We start from the raw sequence: 24,628 nt of genomic DNA, 5'->3' as shown, positions 1-24,628 counted from the left end.
AGGTCACCGTGGAAGTCGAATTTACCACGGAAGTCCAGTTCACCATGGAAGTCCAGGTCACCATGGACGTCCAGGTCACCATGAAAGTTCAGTTCACCGTGGAAGTCCAGTTCACCATGGAAGTCCAGTTCACCGTGGAAGTCCAGTTCACCGTGGAAGTCCAGTTCATCGTGGAAGTCCAGTTCACCATGGAAGTCCAGTATACCATGGAAGTCCAGTTCACCATGGAAGTCCAGGTCACCATGGAAGTCCAGTTCACTGTGAAAGTCCAGTTCACCATGGAAGTCCAGTTCACCATGAGAGTCCAGTTCACCGTGGAAGTCGAATTTACCACGAAGTCCAGTTCGCCATGAAAGTTCAGTTCACCGTGGAAGTCCAGTTCACCATGAAAGTCCAGTTCACCATGTAAGTCCAGTTCACCATGAAAGTTCAGTTCCCCGTGGAAGTCCAGTTCACCATGGAAGTCCAGGTTACCATGGACGTCCAGGTCACCATGAAAGTTCAGGTCACCGTGGAAGTCCAGTTCACCATGGAAGTCCAGTTCACCGTGGAAATCCAGTTCGCCATGGAAATCCAGTTCACCATGGACGTCCAGGTCACCATGGAAGTCCAGTTCAGCATGGAAGTCCAGTTCACCATAAACGTCCAGTTCACCATGGAAGTCCAGTTCACCATGGAAGTCCAGTTCACCATGGAAGTCCAGGTCACCATGGAAGTCCAGGTCACCGTGGAAGTCCAGTTCACCATGGAAGTCCAGTTTACCATGGAAGTCCAGTTCACTGTGAAAGTCCAGTTCACCGTGGAAGTTGAATTTACCACGGAAGTCCAGTGCACCATGGAAGTCGAGTTCACGATGGAAGTCCAGTTCACCATAGGCAGAGATCGGCAACCTGCGGCTAATTAAGGACTGTTTCGTGACGTTATTTATCAAGGACCCACCGTCTCGTATTCACCACAGTGCATTGGCGGCTCTTGAAATATCTAGTTCTTTACCGAATTCGAAAAAAAATGGCTCTTCGTGTTTTGGTTTCCGACCCGTGGTCTGGATGGATACAGCGCTGCTAGTTGATCGGCAGATCGCGTGTGGTGGGGTAAAGTGTGGGTACTCCCACCTATTCCAAGACGTTTGGCCAGGGTGGAAGAGTAGACCTAAATACCCTCGAGAAACTCCCTCTAAAGGTGGCCCTTCCGCCAGCAGCGGCGTGAGCGAGCACTCTCAGTGCTGCGCCTTTACCTTGTAACTGAGACACGAGGGCAAATGTCCCACGCGGTGACGTCGGCTGCCGTGCTGTTTGTACGTAGGCGTGTGCCAGTCGTTACACGCATGACTAATATTCCACTGGAAACGGTTACCGATTTATCGGTTGTTGTTTTCCATTTAGCGAACACCTATTAAGGTGAGGTGTGGCCCAAACAAAGACAAAGATCCCCCCGTATAGCCTTAATAGACTGTTGAAGCACAGTGTTAGCGAGCACTTATGAAGGCCTGGCATGGTACACGAGGGGGTGGGTGGCCAACAGCACGTCCGACCGCCTTTGTCTCCCCAGTGGCGATGTTTTTACACACGACACCAGGTACTCATTTGAGGTTGAGTCGACCTTGGGGAGGCCCAGGACCGGTTCAGATAATCGTCACTCGTGTTGGCCGAGAACGGGAATTGAACTCGGGTGGCTGGGTTCGTAGCACAGGACGGTAACCGCTACGATATCGCCCGCACACATCCACACACCATAGCCACCTTTGTCTTCTGAATGCCATATATAGTACACGTATATATTAGAGCTTCAAGTTAAGCTCTATAACGAAAATATCCTTAAGTCTCATGCCTCGTTTTCAGGACGGTGCTGCTACATTCGAATGTTTGAGCAGGAATTCCATGAAACTGGACCAGTGTTTTTCATTGCAAGGCCCGTGGGCCACTGGCAGCACCTGGTGGCCTTTAGTGCGGCCCCTGACTTGCGGACCTCGACAATACACAAGATGTGAAAACACCCCCCATCATCATCATCATCGCGCTGCTGTCACACCCCCCCCCCCCCCATGGTTATAAATGTGTGGCGGCCCTCACATTGACGATGTCTCATCGGCGAAGGTGCCCCCCCCCCCACCGCTCTGAAAATTAGTGAAGAACATTGGACTAGATCGTGGCTTCGTGTGGGAGGAATTCCAGAGGACACCCAGCGCTGTGGTTACTGCTGCCGATGCTGCAGCTTACCTTGTCTGTGCACGAGCGCCCTCTAATGCATGCGTTGCGCAGACACGTGCGCTTAAGTCTCTCAGATCGGCATCGCTGACACTCACCCCTCGTCTCTGACACCCATCGCTGACACTCATCGCTGACACTCACCCCTCGTCTCTGATACCCACCACTGACACTCACCACTGACACTCACCCCTCGTCTCTGGCAACCATCACTGACACTCACCACAGACACTCACCCCTCGTCTCTGATACCCACCACTGACACTCACCACTGACACTCACCCCTCGTCTCTGGCAACCATCACTGACACTCACCACAGACACTCACCCCTCGTCTCTGACCACCATCACTGACACCACTGTGAGACACTACTCTAAATGCGGTGACGACGGTGGTGAGATGTTAACAACCTCGCCTGGTGTGCAGAAGTCCGTGGGTTAGATCCGGCCCCGGGCGCCTGCTGTATATTTGGAGTTTGCTTGTTCTCCCTGTGCTCGCGTGGATGTTTCTCTGGGCCCTCCTGGTTTTGCCTCCACATTTATCAACACGCGTTGAGAGTATTTGGCTGCTATACATTTCCACGTGATAAGCCACTTCGGTGATCTATCATCTGTGGCCAGGTCGCTTTGAAAAAGGGCTACATAGCTCTGTGGGGCTTACCTAGTAAAAAATAAATAAAGTTGTAATAGTTTAAATAGACACATCACTGACGCTCATCACTGACACCCATCAATGGCACCTATCACTGACACGTCATCACTAACACATCATCACTGACACGTTTGACTGACATATATCACTGACACCCATCAGTGATGCTAATAACTGGCACCCATCACTGACACTTATTACTAACACCAATCACTGACACGTCTTCATTGACACGTATCACTGACACTAATCACTGAATCCCATCGCTGACACCCATCACTGACACTCATCACTGACCCCATCACTCACTGACTCCATCACTGACGCTCCGGGGTGGGGGTGAAGGGACTTTACCTGGCCACAGATGTGCAGCTCCAAGCCTTTCCCGTGCCCTTGTCGCCGGTCACGGCCACGCGACCACTGAAACAAACGTTAAATAACAACGCGTCACTGGCTGACCGTGAGAGACAGGACACAGCGGGCCGGCCTTACCTGCTAAAATATATATTTATTTGAAATACATATTTATTTATTTTCCCGGAGTTGGTGCATCACGCAGAGGTTTGACACTATAACTTTTTTACCAGCTGAAGGCCACTTTAGCTATAAGCTATGTTTACAGAAACGACCTGGCTACAAATTCTAGTTACACAAAGTTGCTTTTCACGTGGAAATGTATAGCAGCCAATTAGTCTAAACGCTTGTTTATAAATGTGGAGGGGAAAATCGGAGGACCCGGAGAAAAATCCACGCGACCACGGGGAGAACATGCAAACTCCAAACACCCACGTGTCAATGTCGGGATCAAACGCACGACCTCCTGCAAACTAGGCGATGGAGATAACATCTCACCACCGTGGCGCCCCACAAACTGTCCGGGCTGCGAGGCGGCCAGAATCATGGCAGTGCAGCAAGTGGGTTCATGAATCGGTCTGTGCGGATCTCTGAGTGTTACTCCCTCGTTAACTTGGTGGGTTTTCTCCAGGCAATTCAATTTACTCCACGAAACGAAACTCTTGTAAATGGAATTGGCCAATCATCTAAGTGTAGTAGGTTCCTCCTAAAAATGAGTCTCGAGACGCAGTGAGGCTTTCCTGGATACATGATTGTCCCATTTATTTATATAATCAGTGACCTGTATAAATGGGTCAATGTGACTCATGTGCATTGCTACAAAACCTTAATTGATTTGGATCACCTGCCCACGTCCTTGATTTAGAGTGTGCAACATCACGCGTTTAGAGTATGTGGCTGCTATAAATGTTCAGGTGACAAGCCACTTCGTTAAGTTATCATTTGTGGCCAGTTAGCTTCTGAAAAAGAGCTACATAGCTCAGTGAGCCTTACCTGGTAAAAGAAAAATAAATAGTTTATAGAGTTTCAAGACTCATTTTCAGGAGGGTCTTGTTGATGTTTGGCTATGTGTGGGGAGAAACCAGAGAACCCGGAGAAAACCCACCACGCATTACACGAGGGGGTGACTCAAAAGATCTGCACAGATAGGTTCACGAACCCACGTTGCTGTACTGTCTGCTATTTCCTGGCCACCACCGCCACCCGCAGCGAGTTTTTGGAGTTTAAACAAATCTCTATGATCCATTCACCAGTCATCTCTGTGTGATCCACTCACCATTCATCTCTGTGTGATCCACTCACCATTCATCGCTGTGTGATCCACTCACCATTCATCTCTGTGTGATCTACTCACCATTCATCTCTGAGATCCCCCAACACATCTCTGTGTGATCCACTCACCATTCATCTCTGTGTGATCTACTCACCATTCATCTCTGTGTGATCCACTCACCATTCATCTCTGTGTGATCCACTCACCATTCATCTCTGTGTGATCCCCCAACACATCTCCGTGTGATCCACTCACCATTCATCTCTGTGTGATCCACTCACCATTAATCTCCGTGTGATCGACTCACCATTCATCTCCGTGTGATCCACCAATACATCTCAGTGTGATCCACTCACCATTCATCTCTGTGATCCACTCACCATTAATCTCTGTGATCCCCCAACACATCTCTGTGTGATCCACTCACCATTCATCTCTGTGTGATCTACTCACCATTCATCTCTGTGTGATCCACTCACCATTCATCTCTGTGTGATCCACTCACCATTCATCTCTGTGTGATCCCCCAACACATCTCCGTGTGATCCACTCACCATTCATCTCTGTGTGATCCACTCACCATTAATCTCCGTGTGATCGACTCACCATTCATCTCCGTGTGATCCACCAATACATCTCAGTGTGATCCACTCACCATTCATCTCTGTGATCCACTCACCATTAATCTCTGTGATCCCCCAACACATCTCTGTGTGATCCACTCACCATTCATCTTTGTGTGATCTACTCACCATTCATCTCAGTGTGATCCACTCATCATTCATCTCTGTGTGATCGACCAACCAATAATCCACCAACCATTGCCTCGAAAGTCCTGGCTAAAAGGCGCGCTCCACTCAGCCGTAGAACATTAGCATGTGGTACGTGGACTTACCACAGAGTGGGGCCCACTGCACCGTGACCGGGAATTGAGCTCTCAATTACACGCACACACAAATATTACACACACACCCCCTCCGACCTGTCCTTACAACCATGAAGACTGTTGGGGCAAGTGCTGTCCGTGAGCATCTCTTAAGGGCCACCACCTTGGCCAGGAATTGAACTCGCAAACTTACGTGACCGGGAATTGAACTCAAGGTCTCTTTCACGTATTTAAATAAATAAATACCCTCCCATATTGCCATAAATACTGTTGGGGGAAATGCTATTAGCAGACACCTACCTGATAAGGCATGCAAGGCGAGCCATGGGCCGTCGTGTAATCAGCACCACGCCCGACCACCTTTGTCTCCCCAGTGCTGATGTTTACACACCCCAGCAGGTGCTCATTTGAGGATGATTCGACTTAAGGGGGGGGGGGGCAATACGGGTGCAGATATCACTCACCACTGATGTTAGACGTGGCCTGGGAATTGAACTCGGGAAGCCTGGTTCATAGCTTCGTGCGATAACCATTACCCTACCGCCCCCCCCATACGCTCACACACATACACACGTGAATGTGATTCATGCGCTGCGCACACACGGTGTTTGGATGCTGGAATGAATGGATGCATTAGCATCCCGCTTCGATTAACATGGTTGGCTACGTACGGTGAGAAAGAGGTTCAACATGCATGCATGATGGTTACATGGTTGGAGGTATGAATGCATTGATAAATGGTTAAGTCAACGAATTGATGCATGAATGAAATAATTAAGTGGGTGGGTCAATGAATGGGTTATTGCACGAATTAAGTTATGATGGAATGATGAATTGATGGTTGGAAAAATGCTTGAATGAATTGCTGCCGGAATTAAGGGATCATGGATGGATAGAACGATAAATTAATAATCAAGTGGATGCATAAGCGAAATAACAAATCGCTATATGATTGGTTGGATTGATGAATGAATGCATGTACGGATGCCTGAGTGACTGCATTATTTGTTGGATGCTTGAATTATTAAATAAATAGACGCTTAAAATAATAATTGGTGGATTGATTTATTGATGAATGAACTGATGGGTGGAAATATGGAGGAAACTGATGGATGCTGGAATTAACGTATGGGATCAATGGTCACACGAGGATCAATGGTCACACGAAGCAGGACATTGCCAGGTCACGGACACACATGGCGGCCTTCCCATGCGCAAACAGAGGCTCACAAACACAGCTTCCTCCCCCCGTATCTCTCCACGTGACTGACAGCCGCATCGGCCTCAAATATTTGCGTAGAGCGACTCGCAGGTGCGCGCGCGCGCGCGCGTGAGTGCGTGCGTGCAACTACACAACGGCGCGACTATATAACGGCTAGAGTCGGGCACATCTCTTTCACACACGGCACCGTGGGTGGGTACACACACACACACACAGCTAGGGTGCCAAAGTACCCAACAAGCCTGGGTTATTGTGCGTCTCGTAAGTGACTGCGTCATACGACCTCCAACCATGCAGCACACACGCGCGCTGTTACTGCTCGTGCTGCTGCCCCTGACGTTGTCGTATGTTGACGCTTGCGCCGTCGATGCTCCCCCGGAGAGCGAGAGACGGGACTGTTACTCGGAGTCCGGGGCCAGCCAAGGCGGGTGCGAGGCGAAGGGATGCATCTGGTGCGAGGCTCAGATCCAGGTGAGAAGAGTTGATGGAGTGGGGTGGGGGTGCGTGAGTGGGACGGGTAGGGTGGGAGGGTGTCGGTGGAGAGCGGTGGTGCAGCGGTTAGCCCGCTGAGTTACGAACCCGCCAACGAGGTCGATTCCCGCTCGCGGCCACCAACACCGGTGACAATCGTGTGAACCGGTCCTGGGCCTCCCCAATGTCGACTCAGCCTCAAATTAGTCCACGGTGGTGCACCCCCTTCATGGGTCGGTGGGTTGGGTAAATATTTGTGAAACGACGCCTGGACTGCGAGGTTGCCAGTATATGGAGTACAGCAAGTGTGTTCGTGAATCAATCTCGGCAAAGTATTAAGTGTTGCCCCGTGTCATCCGTGGTGGGTTCTCTCCGGGTTCTCCGGTTATCCGTATTAAGCCCAACCTCTTATCAATGATATTGGCCAAAAATTCCAATGCAGCAGCACCCTCCTGAAACCGATGCTTTTATAAGTTGAATACTTCATACAATTGATATTCTCATTGGTCAAGGGGATATGAATCCATAGGGCATGTGGACAGATAAGCTGCCGGGTCCATGTGTATTTTACCCATGGTACTTTATGAGCATTTCTCAGTTATCGAAAAGAACTGACTCATTATTTGTTATTGTACGAGTTGGGCAAATTATTTCCCAGAAATATTTCTGAGTGAGATTTTCTGGAAAAAAAATACTTCTGAGTCAAAGGTCAGCAGCATGGTTTTGCTAACCAAATGAATCAATAATTCGGAAATATATAAAATGTAAAATAAAAATAAAACCATTGTTATTTTAAAGTTATATTTTTTTTTATTTACAAAAATGTTGCTATTCAATATCCACTCAGCCAAAACTCTGACGTCGGAGATTTCAGGCCAGCCTTGGAAAGCAAAAATTGGCTCAGAGAATTCCAGTCATCAGCGCAAAAATGACTGCAGAAAGTGTCCCCTAAAACAGGCAGTGGGGATTGACTAAAAACATGGAAACGCGGTGCTGGAATGGGTAAGGGTGGTGGGGCAACACGAGTTTGTACTCGAGCCCTGTGGCTCGTGGAAACGAAGTAATACAGAGCCAGGCAAAGCTGCACCCCGCCCTGAGCAGGGGGGCCGTCCGTAAATGACGTCACGCGATTTTGGGCGATTTCTGACCCCCCCTCCCCCCCTCGTCACACGGCATCACAAAAAGTCAGACCCCATCAAATATGACGTCACAAAGCTCTGCCCCCCCCCCCCGCAAAACCATATTTCCATTTAGAAAATAAAACATGGTTAAAATCACTTTAAACTATTGTCATTGTAGTGCGTATTTAATGTGGCGCTGCACTCTGATGTTGAAGGAAAAAACATTTATTAAAAAGGAGGCGATTGAAAGCTGAAATTTAGCATAAAATTAACTTGAAAATATTCAACGTCTAACGAAAACTGCAGATGTTCAGAATATTATATTGAAATTATCTTATAATTATAAAATATTAAAAGTAATTATAACTATAAAAAATACTTGAAACTTTGTAGTAGAACGAAGCAAAATGGAGAGTACAATTATAACAACCACATATTCATTCCACAGAATGAAAGTCCTGGTAGAATCATTAAAATAAAAATGTTTAATAACAATCATTAAAAAAACTTACAAAATGTATGCTTCTCCATTCTCCCATGGAGAAGCAAAATGCTCCTTCATGGAATAAATAAAAGGTGACCTGAGTAAATTTAAATGATCAAATAGTTCATAATGAAAATTAATCACAATTAGTGTAACAATTCTATTTCATTAATATTTATTAAAGCTGCGCATTTTATGTGACGTCACACTTCTCAAACCCCCTCCCCCCCTCGTCACATATCGTCACAAATGTCTGACCCCTCCCCCACCCCTCGGTGCGTGACGTCATTTATGGACGGCCCCAGATCCCTTTTTTGTGGGCGGAGAAGATCGCTTTTCCAAGGGCGCTACCCGCTTTGAACCGGGCTAACCCCCCAGCAACGGATATTAGCAGATAAAAACTTCTCACTGGAGTAGGTGGCACGTGAATAGTAGCCAGAGCCACAGTGAGGCCACCATTACCCAGACACAAAAAGTATGCCCTGGTAACCGTGCGCCACTCGATTAAGCCTGATACAAAGCGATCTGGCGGGATGGGGCCGCGATGTTAACTATCTCGGCCGATATGTAGGAGGTCGTGGGTTCAGTCTCGACCATTACGCCTGTATATTTGGAGTTTGCGTCTCTCTCCCCGTGGTCACGTGGATTTTTCTCCGTGTGTTTCCCTCCACATTTATAAACATGCGTTTCGAGTATTTTGGCTGCTCCACATTTCCACATGATAAGCCATTTCGTTGAGCTATAATCTGTGTCCAGGTCGCTTTTGAAAAATAGCTATATGGTGGCCGGTACCTGGTAAAAAAACCCGTTATTTTAGTGTTGCACACTCGAAATGAAGGACGTGGAGAGGCCCTCCAAATCGAGGGCAAACACATTTATTGTGATAATCTGTAAAATGCGACAGGATGTGCATCACACACAGCAATTCTCCACCGAGTCGCCATTAACCGCGTGACTGGTGTACAGGTCAGGTAATTCAACAACCCATACCAATATGCTGGTATGTGCAATCCAGAGGTTGAACACGAAATTTAACACTCTTCTGAAATTCGTGGTCCGCCAGGATGTGTCTAACTGTGTTGTTGGCCTGACTGGTTGTGCTTCACATGTTTCTTAGGTTTGTTGAATTCTCTCATCTTGTTGTATTTACCTCCATGATTTGTTCTTGACACCTGATGAAGATCGCTTGTGTTGTGATCGAAACGTCGTGATTGTTTTGTTTCAATATAATTTTATTGTATTTCTACATACGTGACTTTACCGAAAAAAACCAATGAGTAATTTTATGCAGTCACGAAAGCTTTAATTCTTTATTAACCCTGCCAGCCGCCTGCTGTCCCGACTCAGTATCGCATGCTGGTGTACACACGTGCATTGATGTACTGCACAGCACAAAAGGACTTTCACAAAACCACACTTTACTCCATTGCTGCACGAGGAAATAATTAAAAGAGTGGTCCATTCCTAATGTGCGAATTTAGTTTATGTTCAACTGTAAAAGATTCGTGGTGGAAGTGTGTAAGTATAATTTTGAGCACTGCTACTGTCCTGGGTTCGAGTCGAGGCAGCTGCCTGTGATTAAACCGCGTCAAGTGCGGTGAGATGAATTGTCTCAGCCCTGCTCACCAATGATTGCACGAAAAACATCCAATGCATTAAATGTGGTTGTTCGCTCAATTTTGATTTAAAGGCTTTTGTGACTGCAGGGATAAAATGGTATTGTTTACTATATATGTTTTCTATTTTTATTGTTTTCATGTTTCCCTTCTACGTGACTTTACCGAAAGAACCAAGAATATGTTCGCTCAATTTTTTTGACTAAATTCCAGGCCTGGGAATTTAAATATCCGGTTTGACCATCGTCAACGTTTCCTCACTCTCAGATGCAGAAAGGGCAACAAGCTAGTGCTGCCCTCGACTCGCTCAGAGGTCACTTGAAGGGAATCTCAGAAGTAGCTTTGTGACATCCGCGTCTGTGGGCAGTTCTCCAACACAAAGCTTTGCAGAGCTTCTTTGACAGATTCCAGACACTTCGCCTCGTGACGATGCGACGCCGATAACACCACGGGGGGGATGAAACCTGGCGGAAAACATTTTTAGAACAAAAACATTGAGCAAAGATTTTCAGACTCCTTGTCGGGACTTGTTACCTCCCTCCCTCCCTCTCTCTCCGATCGCAAGGGCACACCCTGGTGCTTCTACCCCGACGGAAAGGAGGAGGTGATCAAGCCTTGTGCGCAGTACGCGGACTGGGAGCGTCGCGACTGCCACCCGGAGCCCGGCTCCAGCGAGGAGAAGTGCCTCTCCAAGGGCTGCTGCTGGTCTCCGGCATCAACGCAGGGCGCACCGTGGTGCTTCTACGGAGACGCGGGAGCTTCGCCGCCTCCCTCGGGAGGAGGGGATGACGACGTGAGGAGGGACAAGGAATACTCATGATGATGATGATGATAGCCATACAACTGTCATTCGGTGATCTTCATTGCTAGGTCCGTTGGGACATCGGCGGCCCCTTGTGGTGGCCCTTAGTGCGGCCCCCGACAAATACACAAGACGTCACACATTTAAAAGGGCACCCCCCCCCCCTGCCCCCTCCCCCGTGGCAGCTGTCTTTGTGCGTCACAAAGGCGATGCAGCACCTGGGACATTCGTCTGCCGGTCTGGGTCGCGAACTTTTTTCAAATAAACATGGAAACATCGTCACATTTGACCGTGACGCCGGCACACAATAACTTCCTCGTTCCGACGGAGGCCTCTCGTCGTAGCAAGCAGACCTCGATGTTGGCATTCAGCTCCTTTCCAACCCTTGGGTGGCAAGCTTGGAAAAGATGCGTGCCCAGCACCGTGACCCCTCACTCCGCTCCTACTAACCACCCCTCCGCTCCCGGCACTCTCTCCACAACCCCAACCCTGTGTCGCCCCCCCCCCATCCCTCCCAGATGTGTAAGACGGTCATCCCAGAGTTGGACCGCATCGACTGCTCCCCCAACACGCCCGTGACCCAGGGCTCGTGCGAGGCTTCGGGCTGCGTATGGTGCCCCGCGCAGGTGCGGTGGGTGGGGGAGGAGGATTGGAGGGGGGGGGGGAGTGTGCAGTGAGCACAGAGAGAGCGAGGATTTGTGCGTTATTGTTGTTTATTTAAACTAAAACTCTAAACTATATTTTATTTTACCGGGTAAGACCCACTGAGCTATAGGGCTCTTTTCAGAAGCGACCTGGCCACAAATTATATACGGAGTGGCTTATCATGTGGACATTAATAGCGGCAGCCAAATATTCCAAAACGCACGTTTCGAAATGTTGCTGAGCACAGGCCTCCAAAGGCCCAACACGTCAAGCGACCAGCAACAGGCAGCACGACCAAAGTTGTAAGAGCCCTAGGAGTATACTCTTTGGTTCTTTCGGTAAAGTCACGTAGGTAGAAATAAAATAAAACAAATCACGACGTTTCGATCGCAACACAAGCAATCTTCATCAGGTGGCACAACCACAGCAGGAAAATGTTGAAGTAGGCGAGAGAGCTGCCGTGGCAAGAGCCCTAGGAGTGCAGCTCGCTTTTGGAATTGAGCGAGGTTTTTTTGTTGTACACGAGCTTGTAGGGAAAAGCGACAATGATGATGATGATGGGAGGAGGGGATTTCAAAACGGTAGCAGTGCGAGGGAAGAAGCAGAAGGAGAAGTGCGGTGACCTGTGGAGTGTGAGAGTGTGATCTTCAGTGATGGCAAATGAGTGGGTGAATGTGAGAGTGAGTCTTGTTGTGATCTGCAGTGATGGCAAATGAGTGGGTGAATGTGAGAGTGAGTCTTGTTGTGGTCTGCAGTGATGGCAAATAAGTAGGTGAGTGTGAAAGTGAGTCTTGTTGTGATCTGCAGTGATGGCAAATGAGTGGGTGAGTGTGAGAGTGAGTCTTGCTGTGATCTGCAGTGATGGCAAATGAGTGGGTGAGTGTGAGAGTGAGTCTTGTTGTGAGTTGCAGTGATGGCAAATGAGTGGGTGAGTGTGAAAGTGAGTCTTGTTGTGATCTGCAGTGATGGCAAATGAGTGGGTGAGTGTGAAAGTGAGTCTTGTTGTGATCTGCAGTGATGGCAAATGAGTGGGTGAGTGTGAGAGTGAGTCTTGTTGTGATCTGCAGTGATGGCAAATGAGTGGGTGAGTGTGAGAGTGGATCTTGTTGTGATCTGCAGTGATGGCAAATGAGTGGGTGCGTGTGAAAGTGAGTCTTGTTGTGATCTGCAGTGATGGCAAATGAGTGGGTGAGTGTGAGAGTGAGTCTTGTTGTGATCTGCAGTGATGGCAAATGAGTGGGTGAGTGTGAGAGTGAGTCTTGTTGTGAGTTGCAGTGATGGCAAATGAGTGGGTGAGTGTGATAGTGGGTCTTGTTGTGAGTTGCAGTGATGGCAAATGCGTGGGTGAGTGTGAAAGTGGGTCTTGTTGTGATTTGCAGTGATGGCAAATGAGTGGGTGAGTGTGAGAGTGAGTCTTGTTGTGATCTGCAGTGATGGCAAATGAGTGGGTGAGTGTGAAAGTGGATCTTGTTGTGATCTGCAGTGATGGCAAATAGTGGGTGAGTGTGAAAGTGGGTCTTGTTGTGATCTGCAGTGATGGCAAATGAGTAGGTGAGTGTGAAAGTTGGTTCTGTTGTGAGCTGCAGTGATGGCAAATGAGTGGGTGTGAGAGTCTTGTTGTGATCTGCAGTGATGGCAAATGAGTGGGTGAGTGTGAGAGTGAGTCTTGTGATTTGCAGTGACGGCAAATGAGTGGGTTAGTGTGATAGTGGGTTCTGTTGTGAGCTTCAGTGATGGCAAATGAGTGGGTGAGTGTGAAAGTGGGTCTTGTTGTGATCTGCAGTGATGGCAAATGAGTTGGTGAGTGTGAGAGTGAGTCTTGTTGTGATCTGCAGTGATGGCAAATGAGTGGGTGAGTGTGAGAGTGAGTCTTGTTGTGATCTGCAGTGATGGCAAATGAGTGAGTGAGTGTGAGAGTAGGTCTTGTTGTGATCTGCAGTGATGGCAAATGAGTGGGTGAGTGTGAAAGTGGGTCTTGTTGTGATCTGCAGTGATGGCAAATGAGTGGGTGAGTGTGAGAGTGGGTCTTGTTGTGATCTGCAGTGGGGTGGTTAAATTCAGTTGGGGATGAGATTAAAGGGTCCGGAGTGAACCACGACCACAGCATGGGTGGAGGAATCAATGAGTGAATTACTAGGAACCATGGTAGTAGTAGTAGTAGCGATAGAAGAGTAATAATGAGACAACTGATCACCTGTGAGTGAGTGGCTTCAGTGAATCACTGAGCACTGAATCATTAGACACACCTCACTGCTTTAGGGATGAAGCCAGGATTTATATTTCTAGATATTTTCCGGGACGCTGCTCGGCTGGATTGGAGTAGGGATTATGTATCCATGTCCATGTTCAACTTCTTTCGAACGGTACCTCGGCAGAAGGCACTACCACTGAATAATTAGGTCCCCTCATTCTCCGCAATATTAATATAATGATCTGAACAGGTTTGTAAATAAATTATTCGGGCAAAATAAGGCAGGCCCGACCCTAAGAGACAAATACGGCTTGGGCGTGCTGCTGGCCACCCACCCCCTCGCTAACAGCACTTGTCCCAACTGTCCGTGAAGGCTATGCGGGCCATCTTTTGTCCTTGTGTCCCGTGGTACAGATGACTGGCTACGACATTCCCTGGTGCTTCTTCAACCAGACGGAATTCCCGGGGGCAGAAGAGGCGGCGGCGCGTGTGGACTGCATGCCCGAGGGGGGCAGCGACCCCGCCAAGGTGCCGCGAACACGCAGCGTGCAGGCGGTGCAACTGCGCCGGAGGGGGGGGGGTGAAGAGTGGGAGGTAGAAAGAGGACACCTTTTGTATCTCCGTGGGGAGCGGTGGCGCAGTGGTTGGAGCGCTGCTCTACCAAACCGTGTTCGATTCCTGCTCACGAGCAAGAACAGTGGCAGATATTTCAACCGGTCCTGGGCTTCCACTAGGTCGACTCTGCCTTAAAACGAATGCCTGGTGCGGAGTGTGCAGGCGGTGCAACTGCGCAGGGTGACAAAGAGATAGAAACGGGGCAGCTTTTGAGTTGATATTGTCCATATGCGGGGTGCAGTGGCGCAGTGGTTAGGCCACTGCGCTAGCTACAGCACCAACCCGTGTTCATTCCCGCTCACGGCCAACAACAATGAGTAGCTAGTGCGGTGTGTAAACCTCAGCACTGGGGAGACAAAGGCGGCCGGGCGTTGTTCTCGCCACCTTCCCACTCGCGTGGCATGCGCCGTGCCTTTCCATAGGTGCTCGCTATCAGCACTTGCCCCGACAGTCTGCTATGGTTATACGGGGGATCTTTGTCTTTGGGTGTTTACGTGTGCAGTTAATTGTGATCAGCCTCACAATAATCTGCCGAAGCCAACGCGCGCGACAGGGAATGTAATTACAGGTAGTCCCCGACTTACGATGCTCCGACTTACGATATTTCGATCTTACGATGGCGATAGCGATATGACAAAATTGTAAAATATTTTTAATTTCGCGCGGCAGGCAAACGCAGCAGCGTACGAGGTACGATACTGTAACTTTATCATCGCCATCCTCCTCTTTCGACAACTAAGTTAATGTAGCCATCAACAACCTAACATCGTTCAAGTATGCAGACGATGGACAGAATCTTGGTGAGTAACATAGGAATGTGATACGTTACGATACGTTTAATGCATGTATGATACATAGCTTTAACGATTTCATTTTAGGGTTACGATACGATACATACGTTCAATGCATGCTAAAAAAATTATAGCAGATAGGATTGTTTCCTGAAAAAAACTTTCTATGAAATTGCAGTTCATATAGGTAGGCTAAGAATTTACCTTGTTTTTCTTACTTTAAATTGTACTGTGCAATACAGTATTGCAATTAATAAATACATACAGTATATAGTTTATACAATACGGTACTGTAAATAGCTCTGTTTTTTTATAAATTATCACCATTCTTTAAGACTCCTGGGTAGGCTAGGGCTATTTTCGACTTACGATATTTTCGACTTACGATGGGGGTTGTCGTAACGTATCTCCATCGTAAGTCGGGGACTGCCTGTATTTAACATCGATTATATTGCTCCAATTTGTATTCTCTTCATTGCAAGTACTGTTTGTTTTGTACATATGCGTTGGTGGTAGTGTACATTCGTGCACACGTGCACAAGGCCAGATAAGGTCGTGCATACGTACACGCACACACGTGTGTTGATATGTGCCATGCGTGCACGCGAGGTTATACATGTTACACGTGTGTATTCGTGTGTACACGCGTGTTGATGTGGTCACGCATGCACGTGAGATGATGTACAGGGTGGCCGAAAATGAACATATACCAACAAGCACATGTAATCGTTACATTGTTATTCAAGATACTGACAGACATTTGATATGAATATATGCGTTAGACGTATTAACTTTTAGTTTGCTATGGATATTGAAGTGTGGTACTTTCCGTCTCAGGAGAAACTCCACTTTCTCATGTCAGGTCCGCCTCACCCGACTTAACCACATTAACAACAAAAAAATATCTCCGCGTTTTTTTTCTTCTCAAGTAAAGTCTTCCACTAGCAAAGCAAGGTGTACCTTGAATAACTTAAACATCGTATTGTTGTTGATGTTGCTGCTGCTCTATCATCGTCCATCCCTACAGCTGTGTTGGGAAATGTTTTCTCGAGCCTTCGAACGCCGAATTAGATCGACCGTGGTGAATGATTGACGACACGTTGACGTTTATTAGTAACTCGCCTTTTGCCCGTCCAAGAACCGGGTGTTTTTACAGTAAATCTGAAACTTGCAAGCGAAAAGCAGAGAACCCCGACGTGTTACATTCACTGCATCAATTCGCGTGCAATTTGTAAGGGCGCGGTGACACAGACCTATTTCATTTTAAGGTTATAATCCCTTGTTCATCACGACGTCCTTTTTACTTTGATGTCTCAACAGCAGCGTCACGGAGATCACGTGACGTGATGAGGGTTCTGCCTTTGTAGTGAGGGTGAGATCACGTGACGTGATGAGGGTTCTGCCTTTGTAGTGAGGGTGAGATCACGTGACGTGATGAGGGTTCTGCCTCTGTAGTGAGGGTGAGATCACGTGACGTGAGGGTTCTGCCTTTGTAGTGAGGGTTGTCAGTTGACGCCGAGGAGGGGGGAGGGAGGCGCCTCGCCCCGCCCCCCCATGTGGAGTGACGTCACCTGCTAATTATTATTAATGGTGGAGGTGTCCATTTAGAGGAGGTCACATGTTCATGATTATTAATGAGGAGGGCTGTTCGATGTGGAGTGACGTCACCTGCTCATGAATATTAACGAGGGGGGCTGGTCGACGTGGAGTGACGTGACGAGCGTTAAGGACATTCCTGGGTGATTATAGTAGGTATTCGATAATATCTACTCAATACCATAAAAAATGTAAACTTAAACGTATAAGTCTACTACATGTATTCATGTTACATTTATGTCAGTATCTCGAATAACAGCACCACTATTTAACGTTCCTCATGGCACATGCATTTTCGGACACCCTGTATCGCCACACGTGTATGCACGTGTGGCGGTATGCACATGCGTGCACATCACATGTTACACGTGCGGTGTGTGCACGTGTGACGATGTGCACGTGATACGATACATGTTACATGTCACACGTGCGGTGTGTGCAGTGCCAGGAGCGTGGATGTATTTACGCCCCAGCCAATGTGCCCGGCGCTCCATTCTGCCATCTACCGTCCGACGGCTCTTACGGCTACAGCTTAGTTGGGCAGCCCGGCAACACGGCCAGCGGCCTCAGGTGAGTCCGCGTGCACACCTGTTGTACATGTACACCTGTTGTACACGTGTACATGTACACACCTGTTGTACATGTACACCTGTGCACCGATACACCTGCACGCACACGTGTACATGTACACCTGTTGTACATGTACACCTGTGCACCGATACACCTGTTGTACATGTACGCACCTGTTGTACATGTACACCTGTGCACCGATACACCTGCACGCACACGTGTACACACATGTACGAGCACACACACCCCTGTACACGTGTACACCTATATCAAGCCAATTATTCAATTGGAACACATACTCTTTGGTTCTATTCGGTAAAAAAAAAACAAAAAAAATTCACGACGTTTCGGCCACAACACAAGTGGCCTTCATCAGGTGAAGGGACCGTGCTGTCATATCAACCGATATCAATCAAGCCAGTCAACACGGAACGTTGAGCCAACGTTGGCTCAACGTTCCGCGTTCACTAGGAATCTTTATTTCACCAGCAGTAGGCAACAGCCGTTGTTGTTGTTATTATGAACTCCATTTTCGTTATCATTATTAACTCCTGTGCGCTTCTGCCGTTGCGTAAAGTCGGCGGAGACGTTCGTCACCGAGCCCTCGTCCCGACCCTGCCGCTGTCGATCCAGGTTCGAGCTGCAGCGCATCCACGCGACGACAATGTTCGGCGGAGACCTGGAGCGCGTGACGCTCGACGTGGAGTTCCACACGCAGGACCGACTCCGATTCAAGGTCGCCCAGGAGAGAGGGGAGAGGCTTAGAGGCCGGGATAACGGTTAGGGTTAGGATGAGAGAAGGGGGGGGGGGATGAGCGTAAGAGTCTAAATGGGTTCTACGCTCGGACCGGTTCATTTTGTTTAGGCACGCGGGAACTCGAGGTAATTAAGATGAGTCGCGTTGGCAGGAGCGACCTGTGGCATTCGTCTGCCGGCACGGGGCGACGACTGCTGCTCTGTGTTTAATCCCGATTGAGTAACTCGCGGTGCAGTTTTCGAATTCGGGAAATGTGGATCCTTGACACTGGCACACGATGTACCGATATCGGAAATGACCTACGGGGATCTTAAACGTCCACTTGCGAAGCAAATGAGGGTTCGGGGCAGCTTTAGAGTTCGGGGTTATGATTATAAAACAGAATTTAGAGCTAGAGCCATGATTATTGTGAACGCCGGGGCTAGGATTATAACCGGGGTTAGAGTCCGGGTTAGAATTAATCGTTAGGGTTTAAGGTGAAGGGTTTGAGTCGGCGTTACAAGATTTGGTCTTGCAGCCAGGGACAGGGGGTGGGGGGTGGGGGACAACAGTTACGTTTTTGACCGCTGCCAACTTCCAGAGTGCGGCTGTCCCCCCCCCACCCCACCACCGCATGGCTTCCTCTCCCTCAGTTCTACGACCCAAACTCGAACCGCTTCGAGGTGCCGCTGGAGATCCCCCGGCCCGACTCGGCGCCCGCGGTCAAGGCGTACGACTTCCAGTGGAGCAACGATAACGGCTTCAGCATCAAGGTCGTGCGCAAGGACACTGGCGCCGTGCTGTGAGTAGTACGAGGCACCCTGGCCCAGCAACGATGGCAACCAGCTTCGGCGCGCCCCGCGCGGCAGCAGCATCGTCGCTGCGAAATTCTTGTCGGTGTGAATCGCAGCAGTGTGGCGACGTCGTCATCGTCGTCGTCACCAGATGGTCATGGCAACGTCATAATGCCTTGATTGTCACCACCACCACGTCATTGCAATGGAGCGGGAATAATAATAATCGTCGTCGTGGCAGCATCAGCATCACCATGTATGTCATGGTCGTCATCGTCATATATTAATTCCATTATCATCGTCAGAACCATAATCACCTTTTTTTGCTGTCGCTACCACAGCTCACTGATGTAATTAACATCGACACCCCCAGGATGAACTTGTCCCAAACCGGACCCTAACCCTACCTCTTTGTTGTGTCCCAGGTTGGACACGTCCAGGGGCGGAGCCAGGGGGGTGACAGGGTAGGCAATTGTCACCCCCGAAAAAAAATTAAAAATCGAAAATCTGAAACATTCTGCGTATAAGTGTACGACACTCGGTCTGGCGGGCTCCGTGCAACTGCATTGTCAGAGTGTGTCGCCAACCGATGGCGTCTAGTTCAACAGCCTGACTCTCTAATCATTCTTGAAATTAACATTTGTTGAACGTCACTCCGGGCTGAAAATCCTGGCTCCGCCCCTGGACACTTCCCTAACCGAACTCTAACCCTAACCCCCTCGCCACTCCCAGGTTTGATACGTCCCTAACCCGACTCTAACCCTAACCCCCTCACCGCTCCCAGGTTTGACACGTCCCTGGCGGGACTCTAACCCTAACCCCCTCGCCACTCCCAGGTTTGACACGTCCCTAACCCGACTCTAACCCTAACCCCCTCGCCACTCCCAGGTTTGACACGTCCCTGGCGGGACTCTAATCCTAACCCCCTCGCCGCTCCCAGGTTTGACACGTCCCTGGCGGGGCTCACGTTCGCCGACCAGTTCCTGCAGATCGCCACGCGCCTCCCATCCTCGCGCATCTACGGCCTAGGGGAGCACGAGCGCTCGCGCTACCGCCAGTCGCTCAACTTCAAGACGTACGGAATGTACTCCCGCGACCAGCCACCCACGGTGATCCGCCGCACCCTGCCCTCGCCGCACCACGATCATCAGAATGGTTTATAAATGCGTGTATACAAAGCGCCCACCTACACGCCGGGACATCTCAATCGCGTCTCGGCTCCAACAGATTTTAAAGGGCACCCCCAGTGGCAGCTGTCCCCGTGCGTCACGAGGTGACTCGGCGCATAGCCTGCAAGCGGGCATTAAGTCCACCAGGAAGGGAGCGACGTTTGCTGCTGCGTGCATAATCCCAGTCGGTACATCGACTCCATACGCACGCGCGCACCTTAAAAACAGCAACAACCGCCGTTCGCCACCGAGTGCTGGTGATGCCACCGCGGCTCTTGTGCCAGGCTAGGTGCACTTCAGGGCTACGTGAAGTGTCAAACGCACGGGACACACCCAGGTGCCATGGGTTGACCGACTGAGATGACTGGGTGATGCACCGCCTTGAACATACAGTAAATCCGACACACCCACACTCGGCACACCGGCGCACTAGCTCTCGCGCCAACAAGATAGCCAAGCCACAACAATACGAGCGATAAACAGGATCCACCAACCACCACCCTACTACCACGCCGGTGCTTGCCCCACCACATGAATAAACCAGCCGCATCAATGCGCATTCTACATCAACACCAGAGTAGTCGCACACCTGTCAACCACTTGTCAGTGCCCCCTAACTTATTACAGACCAATTCAGACCTTATTGGTCACCCCGTGCCCCTTATAAATCTCAGCGTTCATCCTACAAAGTCCCATCACAAGGGAGAAACACAAACAAATATACAATCACCACAAGTACACTCACCACTACATACCTGTCAACCCGTCATCAGTGCCCCCTAACTTATTACAGACCAATTCAGACCTTATTGGTCACCCCCGTGCCCCTTATAAATCTCAGCGTTCATCCTACAAAGTCCCATCACAAGGGAGAAACACAAACAAATAAACACAAACAAGTTTTTGCCCGTATTGAGACGGCTGTACGCCGTATGGACCTGAAAACTCAATTTCCCTGTACAGGAATACGGGTAAACCGTGTGAGTTGACCGGCATGTGGTCGCCACACCTCCAACCCTCGTATCACCAACTACCCTACACCAACTACCCTTAACACTCACCCCACCACAATGATATCACCACAATGCCACAATGAACTCGCCACGCTGGGGCCTAGGTACAAGCTATTTATTGTTATAACGAGCCTTTTGCCCGTCCAAGGACGGGTGTATTGCAGTAAATCTGAAACTTGCAAGCGAAAAGCACAAACCGCGACGTGTTACATTCACTGCATCAATTCGTGTGCAATTTGTAAGGGCGCAGTGACGCAGACCTATTTCATTTTAAGATTATAATCCCTTGTTTATCACGACGTCCTTTTTACTTTGATGTCTCAACGACAGCGTCACAGAGATCACGTGACGTGATGAGGGTTCTGCCTTTGTAGTGAGGGTTGTCAGTTGACGCCGAAGAGGGGGGAGGAGGCGCCTCGCCCCCCCCCCCCATGTGGAGTGACGTCACCCGCTAATTATTATTAATGGCGGGGGGGGTGTCCATTTGGAGGACGTCACCTCCTCATGATTATTAATGAGGGGGGCTGTTCGATGTGGAGTGACGTCACCTGCTCATGATTATTAGTGAGGGGGGATGGTCGATGTGGAGTGACAGTCACGAGCGTTAAGGACATTCCTGGGTGATTATAGTAGGTCTTTTACCTCTCTGGCCTCTCCATGTGCTTTTGAAGGGCCATTGCCCGAAACGTCGCCTGCTACATATATCTTTGTTTTATTTAAGGTCCGCACGCAGTGTTATTGACACACGTGTTGAGTTATTTCCTTATGAGTGGTTGCAGTAGTGGGGCAAGGGGGGAGGGGTGATGGCGTGGGGGGCTATGATTGATATATTTACGGTATTATCCCAATTGTGCAATTTGCAGGCACATTCTTTTCTTCAAAATTTGTCAAAATAACGTTTGAGTGGCGATGAAATGGGCCGCAAACGCGAGCAAAAAGGGGCTCCGGTTACTGCCGCCTGTGTCCCCCCCCCCCCCCCCCCATGCTCGCTCACTCCACCTGTGGCACGCAGGCCAACGGGAACCTCTACGGCGTCCACAACTTCTACATGTGCCTGGAGGACGACGCCAAGGCGCACGGCGTGCTGCTGCTCAACGCGAACGCGCAGGGTGCGCACCGCAGAGAGGCGGCAAATGATTCAGCAACACTCAGCCACACACACTCACACACACCTGCACACCCAGCCACACACACTCACCTGCACACCCAGCCACACACACTCACACACCTGCACACCCAGCCACTCACACACACCTGCACACCCAGCCACTCACACTCACCTGCACACCCAGCCACGCACACTCACACACACCTGCACACCCAGCCACACAAGCTCACACACACCTGCACACCCAGCCACACACACTCACACACACCTGCACACTCAGCCACACACACTCACACTCACCTGCACACCCAGCCACACACACTCACACACACCTGCACACCCAGCCACACACACACTCACACCTAACCTGCACACCCAGCCACTCACACTCACCTGCACACCCAGCCACACACACTCACACTCACCTGCACACCCAGCCACACACACTCACCTGTACACCCAGCCACACACACACTCACACACACCTGCACACCCAGCCACTCACACACTCACACACACCTGCACACCCAGCCACCCACACTCACCTGCACACCCAGCCACACACACTCACACACACCTGCACACCCAGCCACACACACTCACACACACCTGCACACCCAGCCACTCACACTCACCTGCACACCCAGCCACTCACACACTCACACACACCTGCACACCCAGCCACACACACTCACACACCTGCACACCCAGCCACTCACACACACCTGCACACCCAGCCACTCACACTCACCTGCACACCCAGCCACGCACACTCACACACACCTGCACACCCAGCCACACAAGCTCACACACACCTGCACACCCAGCCACACACACTCACACACACCTGCACACTCAGCCACACACACTCACACTCACCTGCACACCCAGCCACTCACACTCACCTGCACACCCAGCGACACACACACTCACACTCACCTGCACACCCAGCCACACACACTCACCTGCACACCCAGCCACACTCACACTCACCTGCACACCCAGCCACACACACTCACACAAACATACACACCCAGCCACTCACACTCCCTTGCACACCCAGCCACACACACTCACACACACCTGCACACCCAGCCACACACACTCACCTGCACACCCAGCCACACACACTCACACACACCTACACACCCAGCCACACACACACTCACACACACCTGCACACCCAGCCACACACACTCACACACACCTGCACACCCAGCCACTCACACACTCACACACACCTGCACACCCAGCCACTCACACACTCACACACACCTGCACACCCAGCCACACACACTCACCTGCACACCCAGCCACACACACTCACACTCACCTGCACATCCAGCCAGTCACACACTCACACACACCTGCACACCCAGCCACGCACACTCACACACCTGCACACACAGCCACTCACACTCACCTGCACACCCAGCCACTCACACTCACCTGCACACCCAGCCACCCACACTCACACACACCTGCACACCCAGCCACACACACTCACACTCACCTGCACACCCAGCCACACACACTCACACACCTGCACACCCAGCCACTCACACTCACACACACCTGCACACCCAGCCACTCACACTCACCTGCACACCCAGCCACACACACTCACACACACCTGCACACCCAGCCACACACACTCACACACACCTGCACACTCAGCCACACACACTCACACTCACCTACACACCCAGCCACTCACACTCACCTGCACACCCAGCGACACACACACTCACACTCACCTGCACACCCAGCCACTCACACTCACCTGCACACCCAGCCACACACACTCACACACACCTGCACACCCAGCCACACACACTCACACTCACCTGCATACCCAGCCACACACACTCACACACACCTGCACACCCAGCCACACACACACACCTGCACACCCAGCCACACACACTCACACACACCTGCACACCCAGCCACTCACACACTCACACACACCTGCACACCCAGCCACTCACACACTCACACACACCTGCACACCCAGCCACACACACTCACACTCACCTGCACACCCAGCCACACACACTCACACTCACCTGCACATCCAGCCAGTCATACACTCACACACACCTGCACACCCAGCCACGCACACTCACACACCTGCACACACAGCCACTCACACTCACCTGCACACCCAGCCACTCACACTCACCTGCACACCCAGCCACCCACACTCACACACACCTGCACACCCAGCCACCCACACTCACACACACCTGCACACCCAGCCACTCACACTCACACACCTGCACACACAGCCACTCACACTCACCTGCACACCC

At 50.2% G+C, this 24,628-nt stretch overlaps 1 protein-coding gene across 1 annotated transcript in view; it reads left to right on the top strand.

Moving 5' to 3' along the window:
- The first annotated feature begins 6,704 nt into the window (after window positions 1–6,704).
- The window catches only part of LOC116949306 (lysosomal alpha-glucosidase-like), a 67,004-nt gene continuing 49,080 nt past the window's right edge, over window positions 6,705–24,628 (top strand). The window contains exons 1-9 of the mRNA XM_032966448.2: window positions 6,705–7,062; window positions 10,849–11,076; window positions 11,604–11,711; window positions 14,336–14,449; window positions 17,366–17,493; window positions 18,127–18,229; window positions 18,883–19,031; window positions 19,964–20,132; window positions 22,218–22,314. Of these exons, the coding sequence (XP_032822339.1) occupies window positions 6,883–7,062; window positions 10,849–11,076; window positions 11,604–11,711; window positions 14,336–14,449; window positions 17,366–17,493; window positions 18,127–18,229; window positions 18,883–19,031; window positions 19,964–20,132; window positions 22,218–22,314 (1,276 nt within the window). The 5' untranslated portion in view covers window positions 6,705–6,882. The remainder of the gene's footprint in view (window positions 7,063–10,848; window positions 11,077–11,603; window positions 11,712–14,335; window positions 14,450–17,365; window positions 17,494–18,126; window positions 18,230–18,882; window positions 19,032–19,963; window positions 20,133–22,217; window positions 22,315–24,628) is intronic.

This window comes from Petromyzon marinus, chromosome 36 (assembly GCF_048934315.1).
Source record: "Petromyzon marinus isolate PM22_M1 ecotype Great Lakes invasive population chromosome 36, UKy_Petmar_22M1.pri1.0, whole genome shotgun sequence".
NCBI classification, from domain to species: Eukaryota; Metazoa; Chordata; class Hyperoartia; order Petromyzontiformes; family Petromyzontidae; genus Petromyzon; species Petromyzon marinus.
Note: the sequence above shows the minus strand (reverse complement) of the source record. Positions and strands in the feature narration are given on the sequence as shown.